This window comes from Eucyclogobius newberryi, unplaced genomic scaffold (assembly GCF_026437365.1).
Source record: "Eucyclogobius newberryi isolate DKJ021-1_F unplaced genomic scaffold, fEucNew1.0.hap1 SCAF_19, whole genome shotgun sequence".
Lineage (NCBI taxonomy): Eukaryota > Metazoa > Chordata > Actinopteri > Gobiiformes > Gobiidae > Eucyclogobius > Eucyclogobius newberryi.
The window spans coordinates 11,780,326-11,794,424 of record NW_027315823.1 but is presented as its reverse complement, the minus strand read 5'-3'; the positions used below and the strand labels follow the sequence as shown (position 1 = coordinate 11,794,424).

The window sequence follows — 14,099 nt, the reverse complement described above, 5'->3', positions numbered from 1 at the left end:
TAGCATGTTCTTTATGCTATAGTTATCTGAATAACTGTTAATATGTTACGTTAACATACCAGACACTTACGAGTTTGTTGTCTGTGCGTTGTGTAGCTGAAGGTGTTACGTTAGCATACGTACACCTATTCACCATGTTCTCTAATCTGTTACTATTTTAAATTGCATTTCAAGATGAAATGTCTGTTCTTTTCTATTTTATCAAATTAATGTCCCCCAAATTCCCCCAACCTATTCACTAGTGCAACTTATATATGTTATTTTCTTCTCTATTATGCTTTTTTTTTTTTAGCTGGTGTGACTTATAGTTCAGAGCGACTTATAATGTGGTAACTAATGTTTTAGCAAATTATAACTTCATTATCAGTGGTTGAGTGAAAAGAAAAGTTCAAATGGGTTTGGTTCAACAGAAGTCAAAACGATAAGCAAAGTGTGTTTTCTTGCCTGAACAAAAACAGTAGCAGCAGAGTTTTAGTAGATTTCGCAAAAGACTTCAGCGTAGTCGTGATAGTAGAAGTAGTGCAGTAGTTATATATGTGCCTATAATGCCACTGAAGTAATGGTAGTTGCCATTAAAACATGTAATTCATAACCATTTAATTTCACTCTGATAAGAAAAATATAAAAATTATTTTCTTGGTAAAATATTGCTCACAAAAACAGAATAAGTGGTCTAATTTAGTCAGTTGTTCTGGGTAATTCTCAGCCACTTTTGCCTCTTTTTGCCACGAATAGGCACTTCTGTTGTAATCTCACTTTCGGTCGAGCGGAAACTCAATTATTCTAAATGAAGAGCGACGGAAAAGTCTTGCTGCTAAAACACGCCATAAAGTAGATTGATTAGTGTGTGATGTTCATGTGACCAACACGTCAACAATGCACTGATTCCCTGGGCCAGAAAACGGCTTGTGTAGAGCTTATTTTCTCTGGAGCTCGGCAGCCCTATGTAAACAAATACAACCGAAAGAAGGATTACATCGACTGGCGGCGCTCGGGCAAACAAAGGTGAACACTTGGTTTTATTTGCCATATCCGATCCTAGTTTAGATCATCCCATGACTTTACCATAATAAACACGAGGGCTTTACATGTGTCTAGAAGGTTCTGCGTGTGTGTGATGTGGGTCCACACCTGTGATAAGATAGGGGTGGTTGCAGCACTTGCGCAGCTCCATCATGGTGTTGATGAGATTGGGCATGTTGTGCTGATTGGCTCCTTTGGCCAGGAACGAGAAGTTCTTCTCCAGAATGGCACGGTAATACTTCTTCTGCATGTTGGTCAGCTCAACCTGCAAAAGACACAGAATGTGACTTGACGCTTTTGGTCACACTTTGCGACACAGTAATAGTGGTGTGCAATGGTGTGACAGCCCCTTGTGGCCGTGTGTTGTTTTGTAATACAATGTCAGTAACATAATGTAGAAGAAATGCACTTCACAGGCCTGTTTCCATAGTGTTACCAAGAAAATAATGACAATGTTTCCTTTTGGGTCAGGGTTAATTATATTTCCGTGAAAAGCAGTGCAGTTTCAGTGAGTACTTCCATAGTAATTATCAAAAGCAACACTTTAAGTTAACTTCTTTCTAAACTTTCCACAAGGTCTCTGCTTTATGTTACTAATTTGAAAAGCAGAGTTTGCGTTAAGCGCTCTTAAACTCTCCTAAACTAACTAAGAGGGCAGAGGCGTAAGTTAGTCCTGGAGCTATAGTATAGTTGAGGGTTTTTATTTACGTGCAGTGTTTAAAGCAGGTGGAAATAATACAGAACAGGTCCACGCTCCTCCGTCCTCTGCGTGGACACAGCGTGGAGTTTGTCCTGGAGCTAATAGCATGAAGCGACGCTAACAAACAGCTAATGTGTATTATTTCCACGCGTTTTAAACTTGTCCCATGAAAAACACTGCACATAAATAAAACCTCTCAATGTCACAATAGCTGCAGTCACAGACAAATCAAACGCCTTCAACCGAACACAAACATGAACAGAATACAAGCCATTTCAAACCATAAAAGTCAGAAAGAGCCACAGTATTATTTCAGTATAAACAATGTGACAAACGGATTAAACGTTTGATCAAATTATGTCATTTTTTTAAACTTATCTCATCTCATTTATAAGGGAAAGCCAATAACTCTCTTTTTTGTTATAGAAAAACAAGCAAAAGGAAGAAAAAAAACAGGTTAGATAGATAAAATGCAAATAAAATGTGGGATTACAACCATAAATCCAACAATTAGTGGAGCTCAAAGTGGTTTGAAGGTGACAGCATTTTTATAACATATGTATAACTCTCTTTATATCTGTATTCTTACCAATTCTGGGCTTCTGTAGGATCATGAACAGGGAATTTGCAGAAACCCCAAGCACCAGGCTAAAAAATACTAACTTTTTTGCATTACTACAACAATTGGGCACCGTTTGATTGTCGGGAGTTTCACTGCTAATTAAAGAAAATACATTCGACCTCGTATGCTACACACACTGTACAATACAACCTTAATAAACAACAACACAGAGCCTGATAGATTATTTTTCATGAGCCGTACCAGAGACTTTAAAGAGTGGCTCTGTTATGTTTGTGAGGAGGAAAACAATAATGATTAATTCTTTCACGATTGTCGTTCACCCTACCTCGATGATGGTTTCCTCTTTGGGCGCCAGGTTCTTCTCCACGTCGTCCTTCAGCCTCCTCAGCATCATGGGCTTCAGAATGGCCTGGAGCTTCTTCACCTGCAGCAGCACAGCACAGGGGTCAAGGGGGCAAAGGTCAAAGTATCCACAACCATGCATGTTTTGTGACAATCTGTGCTTACGGGATGCAAAAAGTTCAAATATACTACACTATGACAATGGTGGCTCATAGATCCTGTCACTAAGACAGGGACAACAATTCAACTTAAAGGACGTGCGACCAAAGACGAGCTGTGACTTATAACAAACATGACTGAAATGTTGGAATTGCTGTCGCAGAGTGAACCCTCCTCTTGCTGCGTCGACAGTTTCTGTAAATGGTAAACATAAGCGCTCCTCGCAGCAGAAAAGCTCAGTTGTGATTTATCACCAGAGCTGCAACAAGTTCATCTATTTAAACAGTCGTCATTCAGTAAAACTCTTTTCATCACATGACTTTTTGCGTTCCAAACAACTAATTGATTAAGCGAAAGAATGATGAACAAAATATTGTTAGTTGCAGCCCTATTTATCACCCTCATGTATCTCCCCATTTTCCTTTCATTTACCAACATAACAGGCTCAAAAACACCACTGACATATAGCGCTTGCCTCCACCAGTGACTTGAACACAGCCTAGAGCCTGATGTTCACTCAGACAAACTTTGGTGGTAGTCACGACTGATGGTGTGAACCATCACACAATGACACTTGAAAGTCCCTATGTCTTGAAGTGAGACATACATAAGTCGTATAAGATGAAACAAACAGAACAGTGACACCAGCTTTAGGCTGCTGTGCAGACAAATGGACCTGGGAATATACTGAAAACATGTACACATTTCTTATTAATATCTGTTTCTTGCTTTAAAGGTGCATTATATAGCTTCACAGGGGAGGGTGTCTGACACCTGCATGTCTCCATGGAAATGTTATTGCTTTGCTTGGAGACAAGCAGGTGAGGCAAGCCCTTTGTGTTTTTCCCAGCAATGTAAATGTTGAAGATGTTGAATATCACACTGTGGGAGATTCCAGACAAAGCAATAAAATCCCCATGGAGATAAGCAGGCGGTGACACTCCACCAGACCAAAACAATGTAATTCTTTAGTTTATATCTGATATATAGCATAGAGTGGAGCGAAGAAAATGGCTGATTTTCAAAATGATTAATACATTTTACACTGACCTGTTCATCTGTCTTGAGGTCTCCAAACTCCTCTAAGAAGGTGCTCTCGGAGGGAAACTGCAGCGGCTCCAGGAAGTTAAGAAGAGAAAAGAGCTCCTCCACAGAGTTCTGCAGAGGCGTCCCGGTCAGCAGGACCTTGTGCTCCTGCAAACACAACACACTTAAGGATAAATCAAGTTTTAGAAGCTGAACTGAACACTACGAGAATGGACTGCAGACTGATTCATGTGTGGATGTGAAAGCAAAAAAAAATATTGACAATGATTCAATGAAATTATGTAACATCAACTTTTAACCTTTTTACCTCATCATTAGTTTACTCAAAGTTGTATTTTGATTGATTCCTGCAGGTTTGAGAAATCCTATATTTTCCTGCAACTGAGGCTCCAGTGCTCAGAAAATTCCTGTTTTCACAGGAATCCCCCTATCCCCGCCCACATCCCTTTACTTTGCTGTAACTCATGTAGGGTTCTAAATAACATTTAACCACGTCAAAAAGAAAAACATGTACATGACAATCCACTGCCTGCTACGGCGAAATGCAACGTTGAAGATTCGTTTAGTTTAATGACAATCTGTGCTAAGATTAACGATAAGGATAACGACCACATTTCAAGAGTTTGACAAGAAAATGTTGGTTTTGTTTCATCAAGCGCCACAAATCCTACATTAGTCTTATTTAGAGGCGGGGCTTATCAGTCCTGCAATTTTGAACAGTAAGTCAGGACCTGTTTCTAAGTCGGTTTGGATCAATATTGCATTTTAAGAATGAACAAACTATAAAAATGGTGATCTACTTATGTTGCAATTAAATATAAGGTAACAGCATAAAAGCATAATACGTCTCCTTTAAAGTAGATATTATATGACACAGTATTTTGGGCAAAGGGAGTGCCACTGACCAGGTTCATGAGTTTGAGTCCCTCCAGGAGTTTGCAGTTCCTGTTCTTCAGCCTGTGCGCCTCGTCGATGACCACGCATCTCCAGTTGAGCTTCCTCAGCTCCGGACAGTCCGCCATGATCATCTCGAAGGTCGTGATCAGCCCGTGGAACTTCATCCCCCCGGGGATCGTGTTACCCTGACGACAACCAGAAAACATTTAAAAAGTTTTATAGACTACGTACCGGTTTGCATAGAAATAATAATTGTTGTTGACATTATGTTGCACCGAATCACCAAGACAAGTTCCTATGTTTGTGAATTTTGTTCATTGACAATGGCAATAAACCTTTTCTGATTCTGAAGATGCTGTATTTTTGTCTTAAAAAATGTGAAAAGCTGTGAGAAAAAGCTAGTGAGACCGTTTACAGCAGTGCACATGTATCGCTCACTTACCTAATGCACTCAGAGCATCCCATGACTGACCGTGAAGTGTTCATAAGTGTTTTCCACAACTTTCACAACCCAGTGCAGCATTTGCCGTCGCTGTAAAGCTAACAAATGTGAGCGAACTAACACTTCGTGCTGCGAGGAGAATGAAATGCTCTATAATCAGATGCTGACAGCACACAGCAGTCTCTTTTTCATCCTATAGTTTACAATATATCTGTACTGGGGTAAATCTAAATATACTTTATTACACCCGGAAATCAAATTGTTACTGAAATGTTACTTTTTCAGATCAGTTTGAACTCTGTAAACAGTGAGATGCATTTTAGCAATATGAAATAAAGACGAAAATATTGAATGGACGAATGATTGAGGTCACAAACTAATGTATGTATTGCGTTCTTCACTACACTACACTTCACACATACCATAATATACCCCTCCTATACACACCCACAAACCATCAGCTTCATTGGAAGTTCCTGATGAGCCTGATTTAGTTTGGCATCTCATGTTTTAGAAATAAAAAGAAAATATTCATAACAAACAAAGCTTCAGTTGTAGTCATCTGGACTCAGTTAGAAAAATAGACATTTCGACTCTCATCCAAGAGTCATTGTCAATAAAAGAATTTAGGTCGAGAACTCCGATATTTATCCTATTCTGTGGTAAGTCCAGCCCATTGGGCGGAGCCTTCCTGAAGTAGAAAGAGTTCAGAGCCAGGTCATGCTCCACACCAGCCGTCTCCAGCTGCTAATTTCCATGTTATAGACGTCTTTAGGTAAAACGGAGCCTTATTCGAACGGGTTGTACTTCTATGGGTCATGTCTTTACTGCAGTTTGTTTTGAGCTTTTTTACTTTTTAATTGTTGAAAAAAAAAACATGAATTGGATTGGAGAAGGTTCCGGAGTGAATTAATAATATTGAATATCGTATTTTCCGGACTATAGGTCACACCTTTTTTCATATATACCGGTATTTATACTTAAACTCCAGAGCGACTTATATGTGATATTATTAGTTATTTTCATATTATTTTTACATTTCATACTCCGGTGCAACTTATAGTCCGGAAAATAAAATGTGGCCGTAAAATGGACGCTGACATTTTGAGTCAAGTTAAGCTCAATGCACGGACTAATAACGGTCCATATCAGACATGAGCATTCACACAAGACTGAAATTGCCCGAGGACCTCTGAGTATGCTGGATTACAGAAAGTTTTTAGTTATTTATTAACAAATATTTTCAGAGACAGGGACGATTCGCTCAGGACAAGAAACACGGACGACATTCGTGACTATAACAATCTACCCGAAGTTCCTGGGTCAAACTAATCCCGCAGTCCTCACCTGTGCGTCCCTGTAGAACATCTCGTACTGCAGGATCATCTGTCTGCTGATCTGCGAGCCGTGGTAGACGATCACGTTCATGGGGGTCCACGTCCTGAACTCTCTCTCCCAGTTGGTGATGGTGGAGAGCGGGGCGATGATGAGGAACGGCCCCCTGATGCCCAGGCAGAACATCTCATACAGGAACGTGATTGACTGGATGGTCTTCCCCAAACCCATCTCATCGGCCAAGATACAGTTTTTCCTGCCGGATCCAAAAAAAAGAAGAGGAAATTAATTGAAAGAACTATATCAGGTGAAACAGACGGACTCAGATATGTTTGAATCCGTTGCAGGGAATTATAGTTCATCAGACTCCTTCCGATTATCTAAAGTGTAAAGTGCAAAGGCCAGGATAGATTCCACATTTTAAGATTTTACAAAAAAAAGTGCCAGTTTTTCCCCAGTTTGACCGTTTTGGTGACTTTTAATTAATTAATTCCTGGTTAGACATGAGCAGCAGATGTGATTAATGCTGCCTTAAATAAATGGTAAAAGGTCCCATTTATATAGAACTTTTCTACCTTCCAGGAACTCAAAGTGCTTTACCTCAAGGAACCACACACCCATTCATTCACTCGCCCATTCACACACCAGTGTACGCAGGCAGGTTAAGTGTCTTGCCTAAGGACACGGCGACTATTCTCCTGAGGCAGCTGCAATCACCATGCCAAACCTCTTGGCCAGTGGATCTGACCACTCTACCAGGATGATTATTTTGAGAGCGGGATTCAACTCGGTGACGTTCAGACTTAGCTACTACCGCCCCCGCGTTCATGTGGTCCTCGGGAACACAGGATTCCGAAATAAATGTCAAGGTTCCAACTTGTTTGCCTTCATGTGCTTTTTATCTCGTAAACTCTGGATTTGTGTGACCAGTAATAAAATCACTGAGTCTGCTCTTTAACCTAAGTTCAGGTAGTCATTTGTTTTGGAAAACATCCTACAGTTTTTACTTTAGCTAGCTAACTTTATGTCTTAATTTAAAAGTAGGTATTTTGCACAAATCTGTTGCTCCTATCTATGCCAAGTAGACAATTGCTATGGACAACTGACAGAAAGTAAACTCCTAAATGTAGAAGCCTTTAGTCAAAGAGCTCAAATGGATAAATGGTTTAAATGAACAAATTTGATTTTCCCCAAGTTCCCCAAGCAATAGGTAAAGGTAATCTCACAACTGCTACCTAGCAACCATGATATAGACAAGGGCCAAAATTCATATAATTTAGTTATATTAGTTATGATTTAACAAGCAATAATACCCAATAAGACCTATGTGGTTTAAATGATTGTTTAAACTGTCAATCGCGTGTAAATTGTCTCCACATTTTCGATGGAACGTCGCCTATTAATGACATCATAGAGGGATTTTTTTTTACATTTCTCTTGTCAAACTGCTGTAAAACTATGATAAATATTAACACTGGTTCTATCCCACCAAACAAAGTAATAATTAGCAAAAACGTGAAAAAATCTGCCTTATGCACTTTAAGGCTTAAAGTTGTCTCACCAGCATTTAAAAAAAGTTTTTAATCCTCTTTTAATTTCACTAATCATTAATTGTATCCTCATTTAACCTGTTCCACTAGTCATTGAAGAAAAAGTGCTCCATGCAAGTGGCATATGTCTCATAAGCATTTTATCAAACAAAAACCTGGATTGCATTGCTATATATGACTCTTGGATGAGAGATTATTGACTGCTGTTCCAAAGCTGAACACGTGACCAAAACTTAATGCATGTGAATACTAAGGATGTAGTGCAGTCAGTCAGTCAGTACAGTGCATCCGGAAAGTATTGAGAGCACTAAACTTTTTCCACATTTTGTTGTAGAAGCATTTCAAGGATGACGACGATGGAACGACAATGTACCTGAGCTCAATTTTTTGCGTCTTTTTCATTTTTTTGATACATTTGCAAGGAATTCAAACAACCTTCTTTCATGTCGCCATCATGGGGTATTGTTTATTATTTATTGTAGAATTTTGAGGCAAATAATGAATCTAATAAATGTTGGAACATAGCTGTAACAAAACAATAAATGTGTAAAATGCACTGAAGAACTTGGCACGACTTCCAGCTATTTTAAAGTGTTATTTTTCAAAATGTATTCAACAACTGCAACTTCACAGATGTAAAACTATGACAAATGTTTACTACAGGTTTTATACCACATAATAAAGTCAAAATTAGAAAAACATGAGGCGTTATAGACTTTAAGCTATTCGAGACGGTTTCGGGCCATAGCGACGCGCTCCAAAGTGAACCAGTGGAAACGTGGCGTATGAGAAGACAGAAGTGGCGCTGACCTGTTGTACCAGTTGAAGAGGAGCCAGTTCATACCCTCCAGCTGGTACTCCCGCAGCTGGTTCCCGTTTCGGTAATCTCTGGAACTATCCAACTTCTGCCACTTCTCTGGAGAGGGGCGCTCCTGGAAGTGACAAACACATCAAACGCGCTTTTAAAATCAATTACAGTCTTAATCGCAATTCAGATGATGTAGATTTATTTATTTGTTTGTTTTCTGATATTTCGGGTTTCAAATCGACATTAGTCAAGTAGAAGGAAACATCACTGTATGAAGTATTGGTCTAGAGTTAAGATAAATGTATTTTTCTCTAATTTGGCTTGAATCTAAATATTTTAATGGGTTTAGTGTAACAACGCATGCCAAGATGCAAACTATTTCGATAATAACAACAAAAACAACAGAAAAATACAACGTTCAAAGTACCTTCAGATCAATCTATTTTCTTTTTAAAGGATGTTTGGGGCTGTAGGCTTTATTAGACAGGACAGATTAGTGCGAAATGGGGATGAGCGAAAAAGGAGGACATTTTCAAACATTGTGTTCATTGTCTTTCTTTTATGTTTCAGCAAAAAATATCATAACATCAAACTTTTGTTGTGAAACGCAATTTCAAATGTTTTGGACGTGCAGGCGTAGGCATTTTAATCATATTAAATTGAATTGAAGAGCCCACAAAACACACATTATTATGACTACAGAAAAAAATTATTATATTGAAATGATTGACCCACTATGACGATTACAATAATTGAAAAAGCATTCTAGTAAAGGGCAATCTGACTTTTTCCTTATTGTAGTGCAGCGGATAATGGAGAGAGGGAAAGACACGCAGCAAAATGTCTAAGCCGGAATTGAAATCACAATGTTGAGCCTGGCATATGTGCAATCCACTCGACCACTGAGCGGCACAGTCGGACTACACAAGAAACATATTTCTTCACTGTAGAGGATTTATTATCAAACAAGGTTCATTTCCTTAAAAGTGCACAATGTTACTTTTCGGATGGGAGGCCAGTCACTTGTTGAAATGTGCTTTGCCTGGAATGTTCCCCACATTTAACTTCAAGGACACATATAGTGCATTCAGAAAGTATTCTTTTCCACATTTTGTTACAGCTTTGTTCCAAAACTGATTAAATTCATTATTTGCCTCAAAATTCTACAAACATAATGATAGTGATAAGGGAAAGAAGGTTGACTGAATTCTTAAAAAATATATTCAAAATTAAAAGTATTGACAGCCTTTGCTCAATACTGTTTTGAAGCACATTTGGCACGAATTACAGCCTCAAGTCGTTATGATAAAATAATAAATTATATATATCAAAAACTATATAATACTACAAGTTTGCTGCGCTTCACTTATTATTGGGCAGTTTCTCTCATTCTTTTTTTGCAGAATGAGGTTGGATGGAGAGCGTCGGTTCATATCCATTTTCAGATCTCTCCAGAGATTTTCAACTGGGTTCAAGTCTGGCCTCTGGGCAACTCAAGGACATCCACAGAGCTGTCCTCCTTTGTTACCCTGGTTGTGTGCTTAGGGTCGTTGTCTTGATGGAAGATGAACCTTGACCCCAGTCTGAGGTCCAGAGCGCTCTGGAGCAGGTTTTCATCAAGGATGTCTCTGTAACTGCAGGATTCATCTTTCTGTTGATCATGACATTTCCTGACAGCTCCTGACATCCCCACAGCATTCTGCCACCACCATGCTTCACTGTAGGGATGGTACTGTCCAGGTGATGAGCGAGGCTTGGTTTCCTCCAGACATGATGCTTGCTATTCAAGCCAAAGAGTTCAATCTTTGTTTCATCAGACCAGGGATTTTTGTTTTTCCATAGTGTGAGAGTCCTTCAGGTTCCTTTTTACAAACTCGAGGTGGGCTCTCATGTGCCTTTTACTGAGTGGCTTCTGTTTGGCCACTCTACCACACAGGCCTGATTGGTGGAGTGCTACAGAGATGGTTGTTCTTCTGGAAGGTTCTCCTCTCTCCACAGAGACACACTGGAGATTAGTCAGAGTTACCATTGGGTTATTGGTCACCTCCCTGACTATTGCTCAGTTTGGTCGGGCCCAGCTCTAAGAAGAGTCTTAGTGGTTCCAAACCTTTTCCATTTATGGATGAAAGAGGCCACTGAGCTCAGAGGAACCTTCAATGCTGCAGAAATGTTTCTGTCCCTTCCCCAGAAATGTGCTTTGATACAATCCTGTCTCAGAGGTCTGACATCACTGTTCACTGTGGGACCTTTATATAGACAGGTCCAAATCATGCCCAAACAACTGAATTCACCACAAGTGGACTCCAATCAAGTTGTAGGAACATCTCAAGGAAGATCAGTGGATTAATTATTTTTTTAACCTGAGCTCAAGTTTTGTGTCATGGCAAAGTGTGAATACATTTGCATACAAAGAATTCAGACAACATTGTTGTTATGGGGTATTGTTTGTTGTATTGCAGGCGTCTGTGTCAGATGCAGTTTACAGGAGATTAAGAGCTGCGATCACCTGCTCACGATGACTACACGACTGCTGATCAGGGATTTTTATCAATGTTATTGTTTTTTTTATTTTGTCTATACTTGATACACATGCTGGAAACATGGTGTGAAAAGATAGTGGGACTAAAATTCCCAGTGTGAGTTTGGGAATAATTTGGAACATTTTAAAATTATGTAAAACCACACAGTGTAAAAGTATTGTATAGTATAAACATGAAAAGCATGTATTCTTACAGTAGGCTGTCAAAAACAAATAAACTTTTCCCAGTCTCTGATTTTGCCAAAAAAAAAACATTGTATCACACCCATTAGCAAAACTCACATAACCCTCAATGACGTCTTGTTGTTGTTGTTTTTTAATCTGACATAAACTCACCTCACTAAAGAGTGGATGATTTTCAAAATATTACATTTTTTTAAATAATCATTTGAACAATCTTTAAATGGCATTTGAAAAACAGCAGCAGCAGCAGCAGCAGCAGCAGCATAAGGCCATTGTTAAAGCTCATTAGCCACACAAACACAGGACCGAGTGGGGAGTCTCAAGGACAGCAGGGAAAGATGCTCTGAGAAATAGTTACAGGATTAGAAATAAAACCATAATGATGTATACAGGCTGTTAAAACATGCCACAAATGTAGGACGTAAGTCTATAATAGCCGACTTTAGTCTGGAAGAAGTGGAGAGCGTTTTAGTCCCCATTGAGAAGACGTTAAAAACGAACCTGTCCACAATCCAAGGGTGTAAGGGTGTATAAAAAATGATACTGAACGTATCAAACGTAATCATACAAATAATCTATTAAACTAATCTTCTTTGTTACCCTAACAGCCCTGTAATGGCCATAGAAATCCTATTGTAAACTGACTGTAGCTCCTTCGTCACTGAAGAGTACCTGATTAGCATCAGGATGACCTGGGCGTCTACCACTCCAGGGCTTCAACACACTAATATACACGACCGGAAGACTGAACCTTAAACCTTAATTTCTGTCTAAAGAGGGGTTTTCTTTTTTTTAACAAAGATTGCCTATTTAACTCCTCTTTCAAGCCATGTCTTCTCCTGTTTGTAATCTTCACCTCAATGTCTTTGATAGAGTGGTTTGTGGCTTTAAGATGAAGATGCACGGCGCTCTGTGGTCCTGAACTCGAGTGTCTTCTGGGCTGATAAAGCCTCTTGAGAAGTGGCGGTTCAATCATTCCTATGTAACGCTCTTTACAACTTTCCTCACCGCATTGGATAGAATAAACTATGTTGCTCTGTTTTTGTGTCGGCAGCTTGTCCTTAGGGTGAACCAGTTTTTCTAAGTGTTGCCTGGTCCAAAGACATAAGGGATAGAGTTCTGTTTCCCTTCTGTCCTGTTTTTGGCTTATATGACAAATCAGAGTTCTCAGACCAGGTCCCCAGATAAAAAAATACTCTTGGATGAAAGTCGAAATGTCTTGTTTTTTCAAAAACATCATCTTTTTCCACGATGGAACACTCCTTGACGAATGAGGGATTACAACGACATCTTGCATTACATATAAAACACATTCAGTTCTTTAAAAAAAATTTAAAACCTATCAACTCCCTAGTTCAGATCTTTGAAAAACATGTTTGTGTGTGATTGTGATTCTTGTAGACCTCAGGATTGATCTCATAGAGTTTGAAATGAGTCTAATGTTGAAACAATGGAGATTTTAAGATTGTAAATTCTTAACTTAGCGTTCATGAGTGAAGCTAAATAATTCAGGTATGTTTCGATGATGTTCGATGTTTTGATCACACTGTGGAAATACTACAATGTCTAAATGTTTTAAACTTCAGACTCACCACATGTCGGAGGTCTGGGGGCGGCTTCTGGATCTCCTGAAACTCTTTGATTTTCTCCGGGTCCAGATCCTCCTGCAGCTCCCATGTGGCCTCCTCGTACGACAGGCTGCACCACTTCACCAGGTAGTGCGTCACCTCCTACACAGAGGGCATCGGACAGACCTGGTTTAGAGCTTGTTCAGTCCTGGACCTTGCTTTACTTGTTTTTTATTCCCTGGTTTACTCCTATCTTTTGAATTGGTTTTAATCTCAGGTTTATCCCAGGTTTGATCCTGATTAAGTCCCTGAATTAGTCCTAGAAAATACTCTTGGTTTCGATTAAATATTTTCCTGGTTTTGTGTTGCTTTAGTCCTTCCTGGTTTATTCCTGGTTTAGTCCAGGCTTTGTTTCGTTTCGAGCAGATTTAGTCCTGGAGTAGTTCTGGACTGATTTTGACCCATTTCTGTCCTGTTTTTGTGATGTTTTAGTCCTTGTTCATTCTAGTATTTTGTATGAATTTTGTCTGGTTAAGAAGCTGGTTCATCTACGATTCAGTCCCTTTTTAGTTTAGTAATTTAGTTCTGATTTAGTTCCGGAATCATCCTGTTTAGTCCTCCCAGAGTATGTTAAAATATGCTCACATTTATTTCTTCAAACAGCTCTTTGCTCTTTATCAAACTCCAACTGTAATTATTGTCTTATCAGTGACGTACCTCTCCCGTCTCTGTATCCGTGGTAACAGCCACCTCCAGCACTCGGTCCACCTCCACATAGTCGGGATTAAACAAATCCTCGTCAGGCTGAAGACACAGAGAGAGTAGTTTAGTTGGTAAATGCAGTCATATGTTATACAGTTAGGGTGTGTTCATACTTGTCCTTTTTCACTTCTAGTTTTAGCCCAGTAAAAGTCTCAAACGTA

The 14,099-nt window shown here is 39.3% G+C and overlaps 1 protein-coding gene across 1 annotated transcript in view; it reads right to left on the bottom strand.

Moving 5' to 3' along the window:
* The window catches only part of chd6 (chromodomain helicase DNA binding protein 6), a 128,987-nt gene that overhangs the window by 53,459 nt on the left and 61,429 nt on the right, over nt 1-14,099 (bottom strand). Inside the window, exons 10-17 of the mRNA XM_072451754.1 lie at nt 13,894-13,980; nt 13,201-13,338; nt 8,889-9,010; nt 6,541-6,784; nt 4,760-4,936; nt 3,858-4,001; nt 2,632-2,730; nt 1,132-1,288 (exon numbers count right to left, since the gene is read on the bottom strand). Coding sequence (XP_072307855.1) covers nt 1,132-1,288; nt 2,632-2,730; nt 3,858-4,001; nt 4,760-4,936; nt 6,541-6,784; nt 8,889-9,010; nt 13,201-13,338; nt 13,894-13,980 — 1,168 coding nt within the window. The remainder of the gene's footprint in view (nt 1-1,131; nt 1,289-2,631; nt 2,731-3,857; nt 4,002-4,759; nt 4,937-6,540; nt 6,785-8,888; nt 9,011-13,200; nt 13,339-13,893; nt 13,981-14,099) is intronic.